This window comes from Antennarius striatus, chromosome 16, assembly GCF_040054535.1.
Source record: "Antennarius striatus isolate MH-2024 chromosome 16, ASM4005453v1, whole genome shotgun sequence".
Taxonomy (NCBI): Eukaryota; Metazoa; Chordata; class Actinopteri; order Lophiiformes; family Antennariidae; genus Antennarius; species Antennarius striatus.
The window spans coordinates 6,826,450-6,843,414 of NC_090791.1; the positions used below are offsets into that span (position 1 = coordinate 6,826,450).

Genomic DNA, 16,965 nt, shown 5'->3' on the forward strand with positions numbered 1-16,965 from the left:
CTCAGCTCCAGTCAGAATGCCGCCATCCAACTACAACAACTCTTTCCCACATTAGCGAGACTTTTTATTATTTACCTTTTCTATTTTTTTTATTTTTTTATTTTTTACAAAGTGTCATTCAACTCCTCATCTTCATTCAGAGCCTAACCTTCAATCTCTCACCCCAAACAGATAATGCCATTCCTGCAATCCATCACTTTCCTCAGGCTTGCATCCGTTATCATGAGCCCTGATGGATGCAAACTAATGGCTCCGATTCCTTTCCTGTTCACTCTGCTGGCCCCCATCCTTTATGTCTCCTACATCCATCCATCAAGGATACATGGCGTCCTTCCTCTCCTGCATCAGTCCATTCAGACCTCACTCTTTATTTCTCTTTGTCCTCTGCCTCCTTTGATACACCCGTATCCGTCTTCCCTTGTGCATCTTTCTATCTCTCACCTTCGCTCTCCGTGTGCACTCGGCGCTCTCTTTTTTCCAACGTGACCCTTCCCCGGTCCCCAGCGATCAATACGACTGATGGGCAGGGAGAATCCTCCCCATGCCAGAGTGCTCATTGTCACATCATCTATGCCGATGGGCTATAACCGTTCCCAATCATTGGCATCCATAATCTACAGACTCCCATCACTGCCATTGCAGCAGGCCAGCTACACATTCAATTTAAGTATTTTATCAATTCTCAATTACCCATAGACGACCTCGATCTAGGTCCGCTGTAGCCGACTGCCATTGGTACCATTTTCCTGGACTAAAACACCAGACGTGATCTACATCTCTCCTCTTCACGGTTGGATAATGAACACTTCAAAGCCCATGAGTGAGGATGTAAACGGGGCATGCAATGCGTGTGTCCATGGGGCTAGAATGGCTTACAGTAATAAATACAGGTTAGACTTTCAAAGGCAGAAATTGCTGCTGATGCTTTGCTGTCTCAGCAGTCGAGTCAGAACGCAAGGTAGACCGGCGTTAAGGACAGCCCTTAGGCCCCTCACTCCCTCCACAGGCACCAAAAGGCTCTGTTCTTTGTCTTTAGCTGTGGTGACCCCTCCCCCAATCTGTCTGTCTCTCTTTTAACACCTAGAGACAATCGGGGGGGGGGGGCGACACTGGGCTATTAATGCCACATGCGGTGGGTATCATTGATTACATATGTGAGATACATATAAATATATATATATATACACACACACACATATAAAACGATGTGTTTGTCTGTATCTGTGTGTTTACACACACACACACACACACACACACACACACACATATAAAAAAAAAGCTAGAAGATAGAAGTAAGCACGGGTTTTCTTTCCATGAGACGGGCGTGATGAATGGGTCTGATCTTTGCTGTGCTGCTGGCTGTCATAGCAATGGAGCCTGTATCATGTTACCTTTGTCTGGCTCATGCTTCCCTCTTCAAAAAACCCGAGGAGCCCAGCTCCAGGATCTCAGCAGGCCACATTACGAACTGTTCATAAACATCTCATTTCATTTTAATGAAAGGATTTGTGAGTGTTCTGAGAATAAAAAGCCTATCAAAACACTGCCATCACCTTTTCTGATGCTTTGGAACAAAAGGTTTTATTGCACAAGAAAGGGGAGGGCAGACGGCACTTTGTTAAAATGCTGCACACATTGAGCTGAGACGGAAACAAATCGATACAGATGTGGCATAGTGTGTGTGTGTGTGTGTGTGTGTGTGTGTGTGTGTGTGTGTGTGTGTGTGTGTGTGTGTGTGTGTGTGTGTGTGTGTGTGTGTGCGCGTGTGTGTGTGTTGTGTGTGTTCAAATCCTACCTGTCCAATGTCACCCACAACACCCCCGGTCCCGTCTATCCTCGGTCTCTTGCACTCCGCCCCGGCTAAGTCTGGCAGGGCAGCGGCTGTCTGCGCGTCGGGCTCCGGGTCTCCCCGCTTCATCCCCCGGACAGCTGCTGGACCTCCGGCTGCGTTGGCGAGGGATCCGGCTGCTGGATCAATGTCTCTTTCCCGGTCCATTATTCCCCGAGTAACGGGAAGCATTATAGATGCAACGTCGGTCGACATTAACATCGGACGGCAGACAGTGACCAGTCAAAAGTCTGCTCCCCTCCGCTCGGGATCCGTCCACAGCGCGCTGCTCACAATGGATCTGGCTTCTCCCCAAACGCGTAGACGGATAACGTGAACAGTGAAGACAGCGTTTGCTTTTTGTCCAACTTGTTAGTTATTCGAGGTTGAACACCATGACCTTACTGGTATAATTCGGGACAAAAACACACTTAAGTGCAGTTTTTCCAAACAACAAAACGAAGCCAAAACTGTGACCTATTTTAATTAAGATCACACGTCCGACTCCTGGATGCCTGACAAGCTAATTAGCTAGCTAACGCTGGCTAACCCGCTAGCATTACATTCCGCTAGCTCTGGTTATCGGTGCGGCTCGGGGAGCTCACTCCCGCTGCCAATAATAGAAAATGTTGGAAATTAGCTACGTAATACCTCTTTCTCCGGTGCCAGACGGTGCGCTCTCCTCTCTCCGTTAAATACGTTTCGTCTTCACCCCCTCTTGTTGTTCCTACCAGCGGTCCCCCCCCCTGGTTTCTACCCCGTCTAATCACACCGTCCGTCCCCTCACCGCGGTCGGCTATGGATGTGTCTTGGCGTGCAGACTTGTCTGCCGACGAACACGATTTCCTCTGGTTTGTGTCCCAGTTGTTGTAACTCGTAGTGTGGAGGGAGCCAGAGTGCACTGGTCTCCGATCAGATTTGTCAACGGAGACCGGGCTGACAGTGAGAGGACGGTGAGGTGAGGTTGGCTGATCTGAGGTCTGTTCTTCCTCGGCGTTCACCTCCCTTCTTTTCCCGAAGTCCCCCTCCACCACAACCGAGCTGCTACTCCTCCTTCATCCTCACAACACTCAAATTCAAATTCCGGCATTTTGCAGCTCGTAATACAGTAACATGATTTGTTATGACATCAGACAATTCTGATTCAGTGGAAAAGATGGCTGAATGTGTGTTTCAGAGACAATCAAAAGGCAAATGTAGTGTAATGTATACAATTTAATGCAATTGAAGTCTTTTAAAAATATTTCTGTTCTGTACGTCTGTACGTGTACAAATAAGGAAAAAAATGGCATTTGGGCAATACAGTGATTTTTTTTTTTTTACAAGCGTGTCTTGACAATCAGAAGAGAGTGAATTCCTAAGAATTTTTGAAATTATGTAATCGGCATAAATGTATAAATTCTTCAACAACTATTCAAATTTCCTTTCACATTCTCGCTCATAATTTCAATTATGTTTACAGTTTAAAGTGCATTTTTGGATGACGGCTGGTTAAAATTAAGGAATATCGGTTTAAACAAAACCACCCCCAAAATAAATTGGGTTATTTTGAAGGAACAACTTACTGTCGTTCGCTTCAGTCACGTTTTTAATGTTTTCGCGCCCCCTAGTGGACATGAAACGGCGAAACGGTTTTAAGGAAGGCCGTTTGGGTTTGCGGCTCCTCACTTGGCGCTGCTTTTGTTTGGGTATTTCATTTCACGGGGACGTTCAGATGAAGGTGGGATATGCACTTTATCTACGGTGAGCTTGACTTTATTGTATGGCTTCTTTCTAATTCAGCAGAAGTCTTCCACATTGAAACACAAGATGTCCTGGATGATAATTTTACCTTCCTTGTAGAAATACATAGTCAGATTGGTCACGAAAATGCATTATTTCTTTGTGAATCTTTTTATGATTCCGTTTAACTCCATTATGCGACATTATGAGACATTTTAATGGAAACATAACTATGTGTGCTATTAACTTGTAAGACATTTATATGCACTTGTGTGACATAACAATCATCATGTGAGGTTGTTTGTGACTGTGCAGACATCAGCCTACTTCCTATTATTTACGACCATAAATCCACTGAACTACAGGCTGTAGACTTCCTGTGTATTTTTTAAGGAAAGTCTCCGAAAACAGAACTCCAGAAAGTCATGTAAATAGAACCTCCATGTCCACAGTGGAGCAGCTGTCCATGGAGGCCTCCCTTTGATGGTGGTCTTGTGATCTCTTACAGTATGGGCATTGCATGTGTGGAAAATAGATTTAAGTTTTTCAAAAGTGATATTTCAGACAGACAGCAGATATGGCTGCTGTACAGGAGGTTCTCTGTAGGGTCGTTTGTGATTCTTGCTAGAAACATTGCTGTGACGGCTTCTGTGCTGACCCTGGCCTCTGCATTCAAGGTCAGGTTCGAGTGCCCCTTCTCTTCACACCTCAGGATTACCTGAGGTCGGAGCCAAATCCAACATCCTAGAAGGCTGGGTATTTTTAAAAAATGGTGTTCATGTCTAACTTTCTAAGTGATCACTTTGTTCATAGTTTTTGATTACAGGGTATGCCAGACTAGCAGCAGTGTACCTCCCCAGTTTATTGATAATCCCAGGAGTAAATTCAGACTATTCCATGGAGAAACAATTATCCTTTCTGACTCCTTATTCTGGGTGTTTGGTGGTATTATATAAAACTAAGAAATGTCCTCTTTATTTTGTGGCAGGGCCACAAATAAAGACAAACCAATTGATCAAAATAATATTGTAAATTAAGGCTCCAAGTGTTTCTAAGATTCAATAATGGTTAGATGTACGCTTTCAGTTTCACATTAAAAGTTTCAAAAAGCTCATTTAAAGCACTATTTCTCCAAAATACTTAGTCCGCACAAGTCCGTGTGATAAATTTGCTCTGAAACCTATTGTGTATGTGTGTGTGTGTGTGTGTCTGTTTCTCTCTCTGTGGGTTACTGAACCCCTCAACCTCTGTGTCCCTTCTGCTGCCTGCCTCACTGCCACCCACTGAAGCCGTGATGCTGGATGGCAGGCAGGTCACATCACTCCTCACAGCCGCCTGTTTCACCAACAGAGCTTATGAGGCTCTGCAGAAACCATAACTCTTATTACAGCCACAGACCTCACAGGCCATGAAAGTTATCGCTTGTGAAAAATATGTGTCTGCCTGGACATCTGTATTCCAGAGACACACAGTGTCCAGATCCACTTTCATTTATTCATAACTGAGAACACCTGCTCTGCACACTAGTGTGGTGGAGATGTCACACGGAACCAGTCAGTTTGCACATCTGCACAACACTGCACAGAACGATACAAATAAATCTGACATCTCACTCATCTCAGATGTTCATCTACAGTGTATTTTGAGACATTACTATTGTATGTCATTTTTTTCCCAAGCAACAGATAAAAGTTCTTCTCATTTGATCTGTCATAAACAGAGGTGATGAGTTAACTATCATTTAAGACGAGGAAAATCAGCATATTATCTGGTGCTATTACTGACTGCATTTAAAAAATTTTCAAGCTGTACTTCATAAGAAGTACATTTACAAATCAGATGTTGTTTTAACGCTGTTTTGGCCCCCATAATCTTGATTTGCCACCGCTTAACCTAATATACAAGAAAAGTTCTGTAGTTGCTTTGCTTCCTTGGTTATCTGTTGTTTGATTCTGACAAATACCGAATTATACTGTATATGCTGGTAACACACCCATAGTAAAAGAGCGGCTGAATATTTTCTTAAATGGCAGGTGGGGGTTTTGATATTCTTTTTTCTGTCCTAGTAAGTTACCTTAGTAATGTACAAGTTTTTTTTTTCCTCAATGGAAAAATTCAACTAACACTTTCGTTTCCTTAACTTTCATTCTCCGTTACTCGTCCCCATTGACCCACCCTCTATTCGTCAAAATCCTCCGTTTATTAGTTATCAGGCATGTCTGTCATCGCCTTTAACCAATAATAAATCCAGATAGCTTAAAGAGGCGGGGCTTCATGTTTAATAGCGGCCGATCAACACGGGGTGCGTCTGTTGATATTCCGTTCAGAAGTTGTCTCTTTTGCGTGAAGAGGAGAGTTGAGCCGTCGACGTCATTAGGTAGTTATTGCTTTTACACTTGTCTTTTAAACGTGCACATCATTTATATGTAAAACATTACAATAAAAGTGAGTAATGTGTTGGTACGTGTGTATCTAGACTTCCTTACAGTAGTGCTAACTCTTCTTTACTCTGGACAGTTTGAAGTAAAAACGAACCAAACCCCATCATGGCTCTGGACGGATGTGGACTCCTCTGCAAATACATCCTGATCATTTTCAACATCATCTTTGCGGTACGTCTTTCAGAATATGAAACAGTAAAAACTTTCCTTCATGTTTTGTCTAGGATCCGTTACTGAATACAGTTTTTTTTTTAAATTTTCCTTATGTAGTTTCAGTCGTGTCAAGTAGTTTGGCTGCGGATTGTTTTTGTCATTCCACGTGGATCATGAATGGTTTCGTTTCAGTTGAACAAGGTGGAATCACCAAGTTTCACTTCTCTCTATAACTAACTTATAATATTATTTACATCAGTCTAGCTAGAGTTAAAAGAGATGAAGGAAAACTAAATACCCCATTTAAATCTCTTTTTCATGTGTAGTATTTTGTCCAGTTCGTTCCTCTTTTTTTTTTCTTCTTCCTGCTTCAAAGGTATTTGCAAAGGTATGGCAAAGGATGAAAAGAACAAGACAGCAATCAGAGCAAATCACCTCTGATAAATTATAAGGAAGTCCTTAAAAAAAAAAAGTCTGGATTTTGAATCATCACCAAAATCTAGTGAATCATTCCTTGGCTTGTTTCCCATCTTTACACACAAAATGTCAGCAAAGCCTGATCTTATTTTTTGAACTAATTCTGCTGACAGACAAGCCAACCAAACAGTTGCAAAAACATTACCCCCTCCCCCCTTGTTAGAGCAATAGCATTAATAAAAACATGGTCTATAGTCAAAGACATGTAAGGTTTAGCATAGGAATGTGACTCATTTCATCTGCCCAGTCTGTGATTTATACAATGGTCTTTCAAGTTGCCAGGTGAATAAAACATTACACGTCTACACACGCGCAATGTTATATGATTTGTGGATTTGAAACTGTTGATGTACATATATGATAACACACCATTTTCACCACTTTAAGTTACAACTTATAATTCACTATCGTAAAAACACCACTTCATTTAGTGTGCCTATTAAACCATCTTTACTTTGCAGACAACACTATGAGTTACAACTTTTCTAAATATGACCTCTGACTAAAGAATTATGTGAAGCACCCAGTATGGCCTTGAGTGGATTCTGCAGATGGGAGATAGTCAAACGAGCCTCCCTAGAACATGAAATATTTGCTACAAAGTGAGAAAATGGAGAACACCTTGTGGTGGCATCTTCTGATAGGATGAGAGTTAGGTCATCCCATGTTGACACCTACTAGAAAGGGTATAAATATTGTATGTGTATTATGGCTCTTTGCACACAGCTTGGAGTTTCTTTCCTGTTGGTCTCTGTGCCCAGAATTTTCTGCAAATAAAGTACTTTATGTTTTTGCAACTTTACTTGGTTTACTTTACTTGGTTTTGTACCCCTTCGAAAAGAAATTGTCCTAGTTCAAGATCAACGAACACGCCGAAAGGCCTCGAGGTCAGCCGTCCTCCTGGACCAGGTTTTCTGGCCTTCCCTTCAAAACCTTGTGGTGTGGTGTGTATTTAAAATGTGGCTGTGTTTCATTTCCCTGGTTTTGCAGGTGCTGGGGTTGGCCTGTTTGGGTCTGGGCCTTTGGCTGAGGCTGAGCCCAAACACCAGAGGCTTCTTTCAAATACAGGAGCTCAACTCCAGTGCATTTGTTATGGGTCAGTACATATGTTAAAGAAAGACGCAGATACTTTGCTTCTCTCACATGTTAACCAGCTTTGTCTTTGTCTTCCTGTCATCAGCTGTCATTGTGCTAATAGCGATCGGAGCAGTGCTGCTGATTGTTTCGTCATTTGGAGACTACGGTGCCTGTAATGAGAAGAGATGTTCCTTGCAAGTGGTGAGACTATTTTCTTCCTCCATTTGTAACTTCTTTATAATGTTTGACTGCAGCCTAGCTTGTTGTCTTCTGTACAATAACACGACATATAGCTACAGTTGGCCTGTGGTTTAATTATGAGAGTTCAAAGTGAACAATTTATAAACTAGTCATCTGGAATTCCTTTCACACATATTATTAATAATTTATTAATATATAATAATTATTTATAAACCTATTAATAAATCTGGATAAAAAGATGCTATGTCGGAAAAAAGCTTATGGTTTCCAGATTAAATGTTCATATTTATAGAAAATACTATTTTGATAGGTTATAGATTGAGCTATTCAGCATTTTTATTCAATTTCATGGCCTAAGCATTACTTGTATATTTAGTTAAATGCGTCTTGTGAAGTTTTCCTTTTCAAAGGTTAGTTCAACTTAGTGCTTCAGCCAAGCGTGACAAGGAGTTGAATCTCTATTTATAACAGCATTCAAGGTGTTAAACTGATAATATGCTTGTTTTGTGTCACAACGGTTTAAACCAGCTGTTGATTTTGACTAATTGGATGAAGAGCTGTCCATAAACATATGATTTGTCCTGAGTGGGTTTCCACCACAGCACTGTAGGTACAAGTTTTGAGTCATGCCCTGGAAACCTTCTATGAGCAAATCCGACTCAGAGAATCTCTCTGAAGTTCAACTTGTAACCGTAGTAAAAATCACTTCAATATTTTGTTGTGTTGACACCTGCTCAGGAAACCAACCACCACAATGAGTTCAACTTGTAACTATGGAAACAGGAAGCACATAAATGCTGAAAATCAGAATACACTTAGTTGTGTGTCAAATGTTTTGTGGAAAAAAATGTAAAGGTTGAGGGGTTTTTTTATGCTCTGGAAAAGAAATGTGATGGATGGAAGCCATTCCCGAAACCCCCCCCCCCCACATTATATCTGAATGGTGATCATGAAGGTGATGAATGACTCGAGGAAACTGAATATTGGGGAATAAAAAAGATCTGCCAACCACTATCCCATTTTGCCTTGACATCAAAGAACAAGGAGGCAATTTGTCAAACTGTTAAAAAAGCTGCTGATGCCCGAATGTACGTTTGTGCTCACGCCGCACTTACATCTAAACGCCACCGGCAGCAGCGCCGAGCCGGTGAAAAACAACAGAAGAAGAGCTCAACCAGTCTTGGTGCTGGGTTCCAGTGAGGTTCATTGAAAAATACATATCTAGAATAAAAATATTTTTATTAAATAACTTAATGTTTCAGTAAATGATATCCATTTGCTTTAGCACACATTTACAACGAATTATTATAATTTATTATATTATTATAAGTCTAACTAAAAGCAGGTTTACCAAAACCTTTGACTTTGACTGTATATTATATGTATTTTAGAAAGTGGGGTTAATTCTCCTCTGAACTGACGTCATTGTTCACACGTGTCCACTAACAGCTGTCTGTTCCAGACGATAAATACCTTTTCATTTAAATACACAATGATGTTTTTTTTCTACCTAATAGATTTATGTGTTTAATAAACTGAAATGACTGAGTGTTGCCAAGTACTGTGAAAACTTCTGAAGTCAACGTTACGGTTACCTTACCATGATACTGAAAACCTTTTCTCTAGGTTGGAAGGTCTGATAAAAAATTCTGACTCATATTAATCAAGCTGCCTGAACATGAAGAACAAGTTATTGCAAGTTAAGGGATTTTTTTTTAAAGTATTGCGTGTCCACTGAACCCAAACCAGTCTTGATGAAAGAAGTGAAAGTATTGCTTTTTATTTCCAAACATCTCATAGGGTATTAAACATTTTTGTGAAGGACGTAGTTCTTTGAGTGAAAACAAGCAAGTATACATGTGTTTTATTAATGTAGATGCATTGTGAGAGGAAATGAATGCTATGTAATTTTACAGACCTGCTTGCTGAGGGTTCTTTTTTTAATTTTTGGTCTAATTCTTTCAGTTCTCTGTCCTTCTGACCATTCTGGCTTTGGCTGTAATTGCTGTTGGAGTATTGGCGTATTCCTGCAGGGACCGGGTGAGGAGCCGATCCAAATATTGATTTACAAGTAAGAAATTCTTCAGTAAGTGCCAGATACTTATGACCGCGGCGCTGCATGGTTATTTTATCTTTTAGGTTGTTCAGAGCATCGTGGAGTTCTACAGTACCATGTATGCCATGTACGCAGCTAGTGGAGACCCTGTCATTGGTGCTACTCTGACGTTCATCCACAATACGGTGAGCAGACATTGTCCTTCCCTCTAAATACAAGTGTACCATGAAATACGAGCTACTCAACATCTAAGTGTTTTGAGATACGAGCCATCACTCGGCCCATATTTTTGTCTGAGATACGTGTGAAAAATCTGAGATACAAGCTGCTTTTGAACACCACCGGCGGAGGGATACATCAGCTGGGACTCGTTCTTGTTCGTGGAGTAAAGACGTACAGTAGTTCATGCGTGCTATTGACTTTTGTGTTTCATTTCATACTTTATAATTGTTTATATATAATTATGCACAGGTAAAGTATACATGTCAATTAGTTGATGAAAAATATACTTACAAGGGACTGGGAAATTTTTTTTGAGTTATGGGTTGTTTGATGGATGAGCTCAGTCACGGAACAAATTAAACTTGTGTCTCGAGGTACTACAGTAGATAAAGTTGAATGCTATTTGCCATTTTGTGTCTTAATGTATTTAAAGTTTAAATAACCAGTAATTCATGTATTAGATAAAACATCAGTCGGTGAAATTATTTAAAATATTCTCATTCTGAACTGCCAAATGTGGTTAGAAAGTTTCATAACAACTGAATTTGCTGGAAGCATTCATGAATTAGACCTTTTCTTTTGATGATTTATTTCTTTTCCGTTAGCTAGAGCAACGTGGCACAAGAACCTCTTGAACTTCAATCCTTTCTTTAAAAAAATGAATTAAACTTGTATGCGAATAGGCATTTTGAATTTTTTTTGCACTTTACATTAGAGTTGAAATAATTTCTAATAATTTCTTAAATGGCATTCTTTTGAGTGAAAGTAATTCCTCTTTTTGCACTTCTCCTGTAGCTTGACTGTTGTGGAATGACAGGGATCACACTGCTGGAGTTTGTTAAAAACACTTGTACAAGCAGTTTCTTCACGCGTGTAAGTTGGTGCTTGAGACACACCTTCTCTAATGAAATCAGTATAAATATCTATCAGTTATTAACTGTATGATCTTGACATAATCTTTCATTCATGGCAGTTATAGCATACTATAGAGGGGCGTTAGCTGAAAACAGAAAACAAGCCCCTGTGCATGTTCCTGTACTGCGTGGTCTTTGGTATTAACACTTCCTCCTGTCTTGGTTTTCCTACAGACTTGCCCCGGGGTAATTGGAATCGTCTTCGAGAATAATGCACCAGCGGTTCTGGGCGTATTTCTCGGAACAGGAGGTTTATTGGTAAGCAAATGCAACTGCTCCACATACAGTAAATAAATATAATCTTTCATGTAAAACAGTCTCTGCAAAAATCTCTCTATTGCAAAAAGGCTCTAATGATTTGCCTGCTAATAAAGGTTGTGCCAATGCTCATTTAAACGTTCTTGATCATGTTCTGATCGCTCTGCACCCCTTTGTCTCTTTTCTTTACTCCTCCCCCTTTGCTCTATTTTTTTCCTTCGCCCTTTCCTTCTCCCAATCATTAAAGGTTGTAGCTCTGATTTGCAGCATAATCCTCAGCAAACTGATCAGCCAGTCTGCCTCAGTGCATCAGTACATCACACTGACTCAGCACACTTCTGTCCCAGCTAACACTCAACCAGCCCAGCATGAACTAGTCGCCACCTCCTACAGCCACCCTTACCAGGAGCCAGTCGTCTTCACTCCGCTGACTACAGCAAACATCCCTGCAGCTCAGGCTTAGACGGCTTCTGCCACTTCTGGCCATACTGTCTCGATTTTATTCCTTCACTTTTCTGCTTGGTCACCTGTCTTTACTCAGCAGAACTTCACCCTAAAGATACCTAAGGCGCAATTGTAAAGGCACTACATTTATTTGAACTTAGATTGTGATTTTGATTATTTTTATTCCAGAAATTAGAGTATTGCCTAAACACCAAGAGTCAAAATGTTCCTGATACAGGTACAAAAAGGGAAATAAAAAACAAACAAAACACGCAGTGCCTGCTCTGTCAATTGTGTGCAAATTTCAACTTTCATCAAGCTGTGTAATTCTTTTCTCCTCTAATTTCATAATTACCTGCTTTGGTAAATGCATCTTGGGTTTAATAGATTATGGCTTGAATCCTTCCTGCAGCCATCTACTCATCTACTTCTTCACCGACCACCTTAAATTTAAGCTTCTCTTTATGGGGCTGTGTGCGGATTGATCGCATGTGCTTGTAAATACAACCTCTGAAGCTGCTATCAGCTGGTTTATTCTGGAGGTCACCAAGTGGCAGATACAGGCTGCTTCCCTTCATCTGTGCTTTTTATACCCTCCACTTCCTTCTGTGTCTGAACCACAGATTATCGCCTTGATCTGCTCCATCATCCTCATCCAAATGATCAAGCGAGTCCAGCAGATGGACGTTGCCTACCATTCACAAGTGTACTAAGAGGTACATTTAGTTTTCAGCCCCTTCACCACATCATTGGAGACCTGGAACACTGGTTTGCCTCTTCATTGAATCTACCGATCCCACTGGCTTCAGAGCTTAACTAGCAAAATGTGAAATCTTGAGCTAAACATAAGTGTTGATGTTTTGATCCGTGGACTTGAGGTTGCTTATAATTAGTCATTCATCCAAGGTCCGATGATACAGAGATAACGGGCATTTATTTTTAAATCTGTATGTGTAAATACAAAAGGGATTTTTGTTTTTTACTTTTCCAGTTTTGTTACTTGAGTTTAGGTCAAAGTTCAGCTTATTACATCACATTTATTTTGTTAGTAGATAATGTTTAATATATTATTTCAAAGAAGCATTCCATTTCTTCCATTTGATCCATGATGATCAACGAAAGAAAGAAAATCAGAAAATAAAACCAAGCACCTTATTAACAGTGACCAATGATCACCTTGCCATTAACATTCAACTTTCCCTTCATGATCCCATTCCTGCCACACTCAGCTGATAAGAAAAGAGCAGTGAATTTTGTGTGTTTCCTATCTATACTCACAGTATGTTTTAGTTTTTAAATATTTCCGAAGTTTGTTCACATTGTCATAAAATAAAACAAATACTGTTGTGCAAAAAATGTTTTTATTTCATTACTGACACATCACTGTTTGGACCTGGGGGGGGGGGGGGGAGATAAGTGTCATTGTCAGTAAGAATCATTTTCCACCTCACATCAGTTTTCCTGTATTCACATATGTGACAAATTTTCAAAGGACACACACGAAAAACTTTGAAGGCGAAGCTAAATAATGATTTAATTATCTGATGGGAGACAGTAATTAGAGAATGGTAGAATTTCTGCTGAAATGCTCAGTGGATCACTTTAATGCTTGGTTGTAGATTGTATATATTCGGACAAAAGTTTTCCTTTAAATCCTAAAGTAGTCCGATCAGAATGATTATTCACGATATAAAGTAATACCCCTCATAAACTACTGACCCACTCCTTGGCTCCTCCTTTGTGTTTCCATTATGTTAAACTTACTGTTACTGCAGCCTACAGCACAACCATCTGCAGCAGAGCAAACGTCTGTTAAGCACATGAAGAAGACCTGAGGGCAGGAAAAACAAAGACATTGGTATTACAACATAATGACAGTTATCATATTCCTCACATGATCATTAAACGGTCTAAGTTGTATTTAAAAGGTCTGAACTTGAAAGAACAATAAGTCACTTCATAAACCGGAATGTTTACTTGTATTATTTTCATTACAGTAAGTGGGGGGTACCTCTCGGTCATCCAGGTTCCAGTTTCCTTCGTCAGCCACGTAGGCGGGACTTTCTGAAGGTAGCAACAAGAAGCTGGAGATTATAATCCTTCGGATGTGGTCAGTGTGGGGAGAGAGAAGTAGCTGAGAATCACCCTGGGTGGAACAACTGAACAACACAGCAGTCAGTTAAAAGGACACAACTACAAAGGTTTAAAAAAAAACAAAACTAACAAGTGCATAACATACTTATTTGGAGTTATAGCGTCAAAACTGCTGACATCTCACCAAAAATATGAATGTCAAAGCCAATAACTCAAGGTTAGACTGCTGTGACAGATCAGACCACCTCCTGACTTGTCACTTTGGGATGTCACTGTCAGATTACCAAAATTTTAAAAAGGCACCAAAGGCTAATATCTAGGTAAGTGGGAAAATATTTAACGGAGGAAAATGTCAACCTGAAATAAATCCAGCTCAGCTATTGGACGGGTTTTGCTCTGGAGACAAAGTGTGACAGAAGGGATGGAGCCCATCCATCCAACCCTCTCCATCCAACCCTCTCCTGTTCAGAACTAAATCTTCCAAGACTCCAACACGTGAATGCAATTTGCTTTCTTTTACCCGCGCCGACTCACCCGTCATACACGGTCACCCAGCTGTTAAATGGAGCTGGAATGTAAGCCAGGCAGGAGTGAACCAGCAGCTTCAAGTCAGGTTGTGGAGGATTGGATAGGCTCACTTCCGCATAAACCGCTCTACCTCGAATCAAGCTAAGAGGCAGGTGAGCCTCAGGGTGGAAGTTGGTGAAGGACTCATCTACAAGTTAAAAACAGGTTGTTTTAGAACTTGATGATGATGTGCACCAGATTAAACTGTCAAAAGGCTTAAAAGAGAAAAGTCTGTCACCTGTGGCAATTTTCAGCTGCACAGTCGCAGGTGTAGACTGAACAACAGGAAGAGAAGTCTGATCCATCACGTGGAGCCATACATGATCTGGAGAACCTGGAGGAAATCCACACTCCACCATCAACCTGTAGCTCAGTGCCGGCAGCTGATGCTCACACTGGAAGGTGGTGGGAATGCACAGATCCCATCTCAGAGTTGGTGACCTTTGTCGTACAGGAATGTCACTCTTAGACATTTCTCACATCTTGTTTTTGAGGCATGTTGTTTAATAGATGTGTAATTTCTGGTTAGCTGGCCTAAAAGGCGGTAGATGTATCCGTGTTCATCTGATGTGAGCAGCTGCTTCAAATGACTACCACAGTATTTCCTGCCTGATGACAACGCAATGCCAGCTGATACTCATTTCTGCTTTTCACCAAACAAATGTAGACTATACGCAGCTTTTTATTCCAACTGCTGCAAAGTTAGTAAACTGTAACTAGTTGATGGTTTATGGCTTAAGTTTACTTATACATTTAATTCTAGAATAAGATCTTGTTGTAATTCAATTATTAACTCCACCCTATGAGAAACTAAAGACAGCCGTTATGGCACAGATGTCCAGTTAAAAGGAAGTCTTCAGAAATTCTTATTTGACATCATTTGTTTTACACACCAGTAGATCTGTAGAGATGCTCGTCAGAAAATGTTAGCCCAAAAATAGGGGAGTAAGCAGGTAGAAAGCTGTGGGAGTCATTTGCTCCACATCGCCAACAGTGATGAAAGCCGACAGGCAGTGAGATAAATGTCTTTACTCCCCCCTCCTACAGCTGAAGGCAAACTGTTGCCACTATGCCCAGAAAACACAGACGTTAACATTTTATGGTCTGTGAGGGGGAGTTTCAAACGAATCTGCTCTGAAACTGATAAAAACATTTGAAATAAAGTTAACCTCAGCCTGATCTAAGCTCACTTATAAAAGCAGTCTTAAACATACCTAACAGATGAGCTCTTGCGCTCTGCGCTGCCGTCTTGTTGGATTGGCTGGATCCCATAGACTCCCAACACATGAGCCACTGTCTGACAGAACATCTGCATGGTGAGAAAATTAGAAAATCCTGTAAGTGGACCGACTTTCAAACAGCATCACTAATCTCCCACTGTAGCTCTACACGTGATGCACGTATTCCAGGTTTCTCACATCATTTATTCTACAGCCATCCAGGGAGACAATGTATATGTCAGGGTCAGAGGTCAGCCTGCGCAGCGTGCAGGATGCATTACTGTTCTCAGAGGGGTCAATGGAGGAGGCCACTGGCACCACAGATATGAACAGGTTTGTACAGTCTGGTGACATAATAAAAATAAATTGGTTAAAAATCAAGCTCAAATCCTGGGAGTCCACACCTATGGTTTGGGGTGTTTGTCCTTTTTGTCATTTCATGTTTTTTCCAGGCAAGTGCTGACATGACCAACTATGAGAGAGAAATCTGACGGGGGGCCAAGACTAGAGGGTGAGTCAGAGGGAGTGTACGGTTTGGCCTTGAGGTTTTCTGTGCTCAGGGAGCAAACGAAGAAAGGCTAGTAAAACTTGAATGGCTCCACTCCGTAGAACGAGATACAACTATTCCATGCAGGGGTTTATTACAGCTAGAACATATATAAACTTTAAAGGGATTGAATATTCTTTAATATGATTCACTGAGCTCTCAAAACACTCATTACCTTTCAAATCATTATCCAGTCTCTTGTCTGCCTCATCATCAGAACGTCCACTAGGATTATACAGATGCTGGTGAGTCACATCATGGAAATAGAGGCTATAAAACTGGCCTGACTGAGGCATGCTGGGATATCCTGCCTCAGCAGCGTGACCCAGCCTCCGACTGAGGTCAGAGTCTGAGAGAAGCTGAGTGGACTTTGTGTTACCCGTTGGCTGCACTTCCTGGTTGTCTGCAGACAGTTCAAGCTGGTAGTAGAGGAGGTGGTGGTAGTAGTAGTAATAATAGTAGTAGTAGTAATAGTAATAGTAGTAGTAAGGAAATAGGAGGCTGAGGTAAACATTATACTGTGTGTCTGTGGATGGAGTAGGAGTTTGAGGTGACTGATGAGACGGAGGCTTCGGTGGGGAGGAGAATGCTTGATGCGGAGGGTCTAACACGTCTTTGGATGAGGCTGGAAATAAACTCTTCGGCTCATGAACCATGTGACGGTGGTGATAAGGGAGGTAGGACTCGGGGTAAGGAGGGACGTTGTGGATGGAGAAAGAGGCTTGCTCAGGAGAAGGAACTGGG

General features: G+C 41.1%; 3 protein-coding genes across 9 annotated transcripts in view; 1 reads left to right on the top strand and 2 right to left on the bottom strand.

Moving 5' to 3' along the window:
- Nucleotides 1-2,863, bottom strand: part of LOC137609814 (RNA binding protein fox-1 homolog 2-like) — a 39,240-nt gene extending 36,377 nt beyond the window's left edge. For 2 of the 6 annotated variants that reach the window (XR_011038382.1, XM_068337120.1), the window contains exon 1: nucleotides 1,796-2,861. Coding sequence is in view for 5 of the 6 variants with exons in the window: in XM_068337120.1 (XP_068193221.1) it covers nucleotides 1,796-2,050 (255 nt within the window). In the remaining variant the exon portion in view is untranslated. Of the gene's footprint in view, nucleotides 1-1,795 lie in introns of all 6 variants that reach the window. The other 4 variants (XM_068337123.1, XM_068337119.1, XM_068337125.1 and 1 more) reach the window with 3 other exon arrangements.
- A 2,963-nt stretch (nucleotides 2,864-5,826) lies between these two features.
- On the top strand, nucleotides 5,827-13,143 carry zgc:65811 (uncharacterized protein LOC393524 homolog). Of its 2 annotated transcripts, none has more exons than XM_068337699.1 (9): nucleotides 5,827-5,927; nucleotides 6,068-6,162; nucleotides 7,612-7,717; nucleotides 7,802-7,899; nucleotides 9,865-9,939; nucleotides 10,039-10,140; nucleotides 10,973-11,050; nucleotides 11,266-11,349; nucleotides 11,597-13,143. In XM_068337699.1, exons 2-9 carry the CDS (start codon nucleotides 6,097-6,099, stop codon nucleotides 11,810-11,812), a joined length of 825 nt encoding a protein of 274 aa, XP_068193800.1. In that variant the 5' UTR covers nucleotides 5,827-5,927; nucleotides 6,068-6,096; the 3' UTR covers nucleotides 11,813-13,143. The 2 variants fall into 2 exon arrangements, with proteins under 2 accessions (XP_068193800.1, XP_068193801.1); XM_068337700.1 differs by having other exon boundaries at nucleotides 12,417-13,143.
- A 110-nt stretch (nucleotides 13,144-13,253) lies between these two features.
- On the bottom strand, nucleotides 13,254-16,465 carry LOC137610286 (zona pellucida sperm-binding protein 1-like). Its single transcript, XM_068337832.1, has 7 exons — nucleotides 16,397-16,465; nucleotides 15,873-16,018; nucleotides 15,669-15,763; nucleotides 14,693-14,895; nucleotides 14,422-14,602; nucleotides 13,805-13,952; nucleotides 13,254-13,624 (listed from the first exon to the last, which is right to left on the bottom strand). Exons 3-7 carry the CDS (start codon nucleotides 15,761-15,763, stop codon nucleotides 13,505-13,507), a joined length of 747 nt encoding a protein of 248 aa, XP_068193933.1. The 5' UTR covers nucleotides 15,873-16,018; nucleotides 16,397-16,465; the 3' UTR covers nucleotides 13,254-13,504.
- Between the last annotated feature and the right edge of the window lie 500 nt (nucleotides 16,466-16,965).

What these genes read in the sequence shown, in the direction of transcription:
- zgc:65811 (XM_068337699.1), top strand. Translation starts at nt 6,097, where the DNA reads ATGGCTCTGGACGGATGTGGACTCCTCTGCAAATACATCCTGATCATT. An exon ending in CTCCAGTGCATTTGTTATGG is followed by an intron (nt 7,718 to 7,801) that starts GTCAGTACATAT and finishes TCCTGTCATCAG; the next exon opens with CTGTCATTGTGCTAATAGCG. An exon ending in TGACGTTCATCCACAATACG is followed by an intron (nt 10,141 to 10,972) that starts GTGAGCAGACAT and finishes CTTCTCCTGTAG; the next exon opens with CTTGACTGTTGTGGAATGAC.
- LOC137610286 (XM_068337832.1), bottom strand. Translation starts at nt 15,763, where the DNA reads ATGTTCTGTCAGACAGTGGCTCATGTGTTGGGAGTCTATGGGATCCAG. An exon ending in CGCAAGAGCTCATCTGTTAG is followed by an intron (nt 14,896 to 15,668) that starts GTATGTTTAAGA and finishes TGTACGACAAAG; the next exon opens with GTCACCAACTCTGAGATGGG. An exon ending in TGGGTGACCGTGTATGACGG is followed by an intron (nt 13,953 to 14,421) that starts GTGAGTCGGCGC and finishes TGTGTTGTTCAG; the next exon opens with TTGTTCCACCCAGGGTGATT.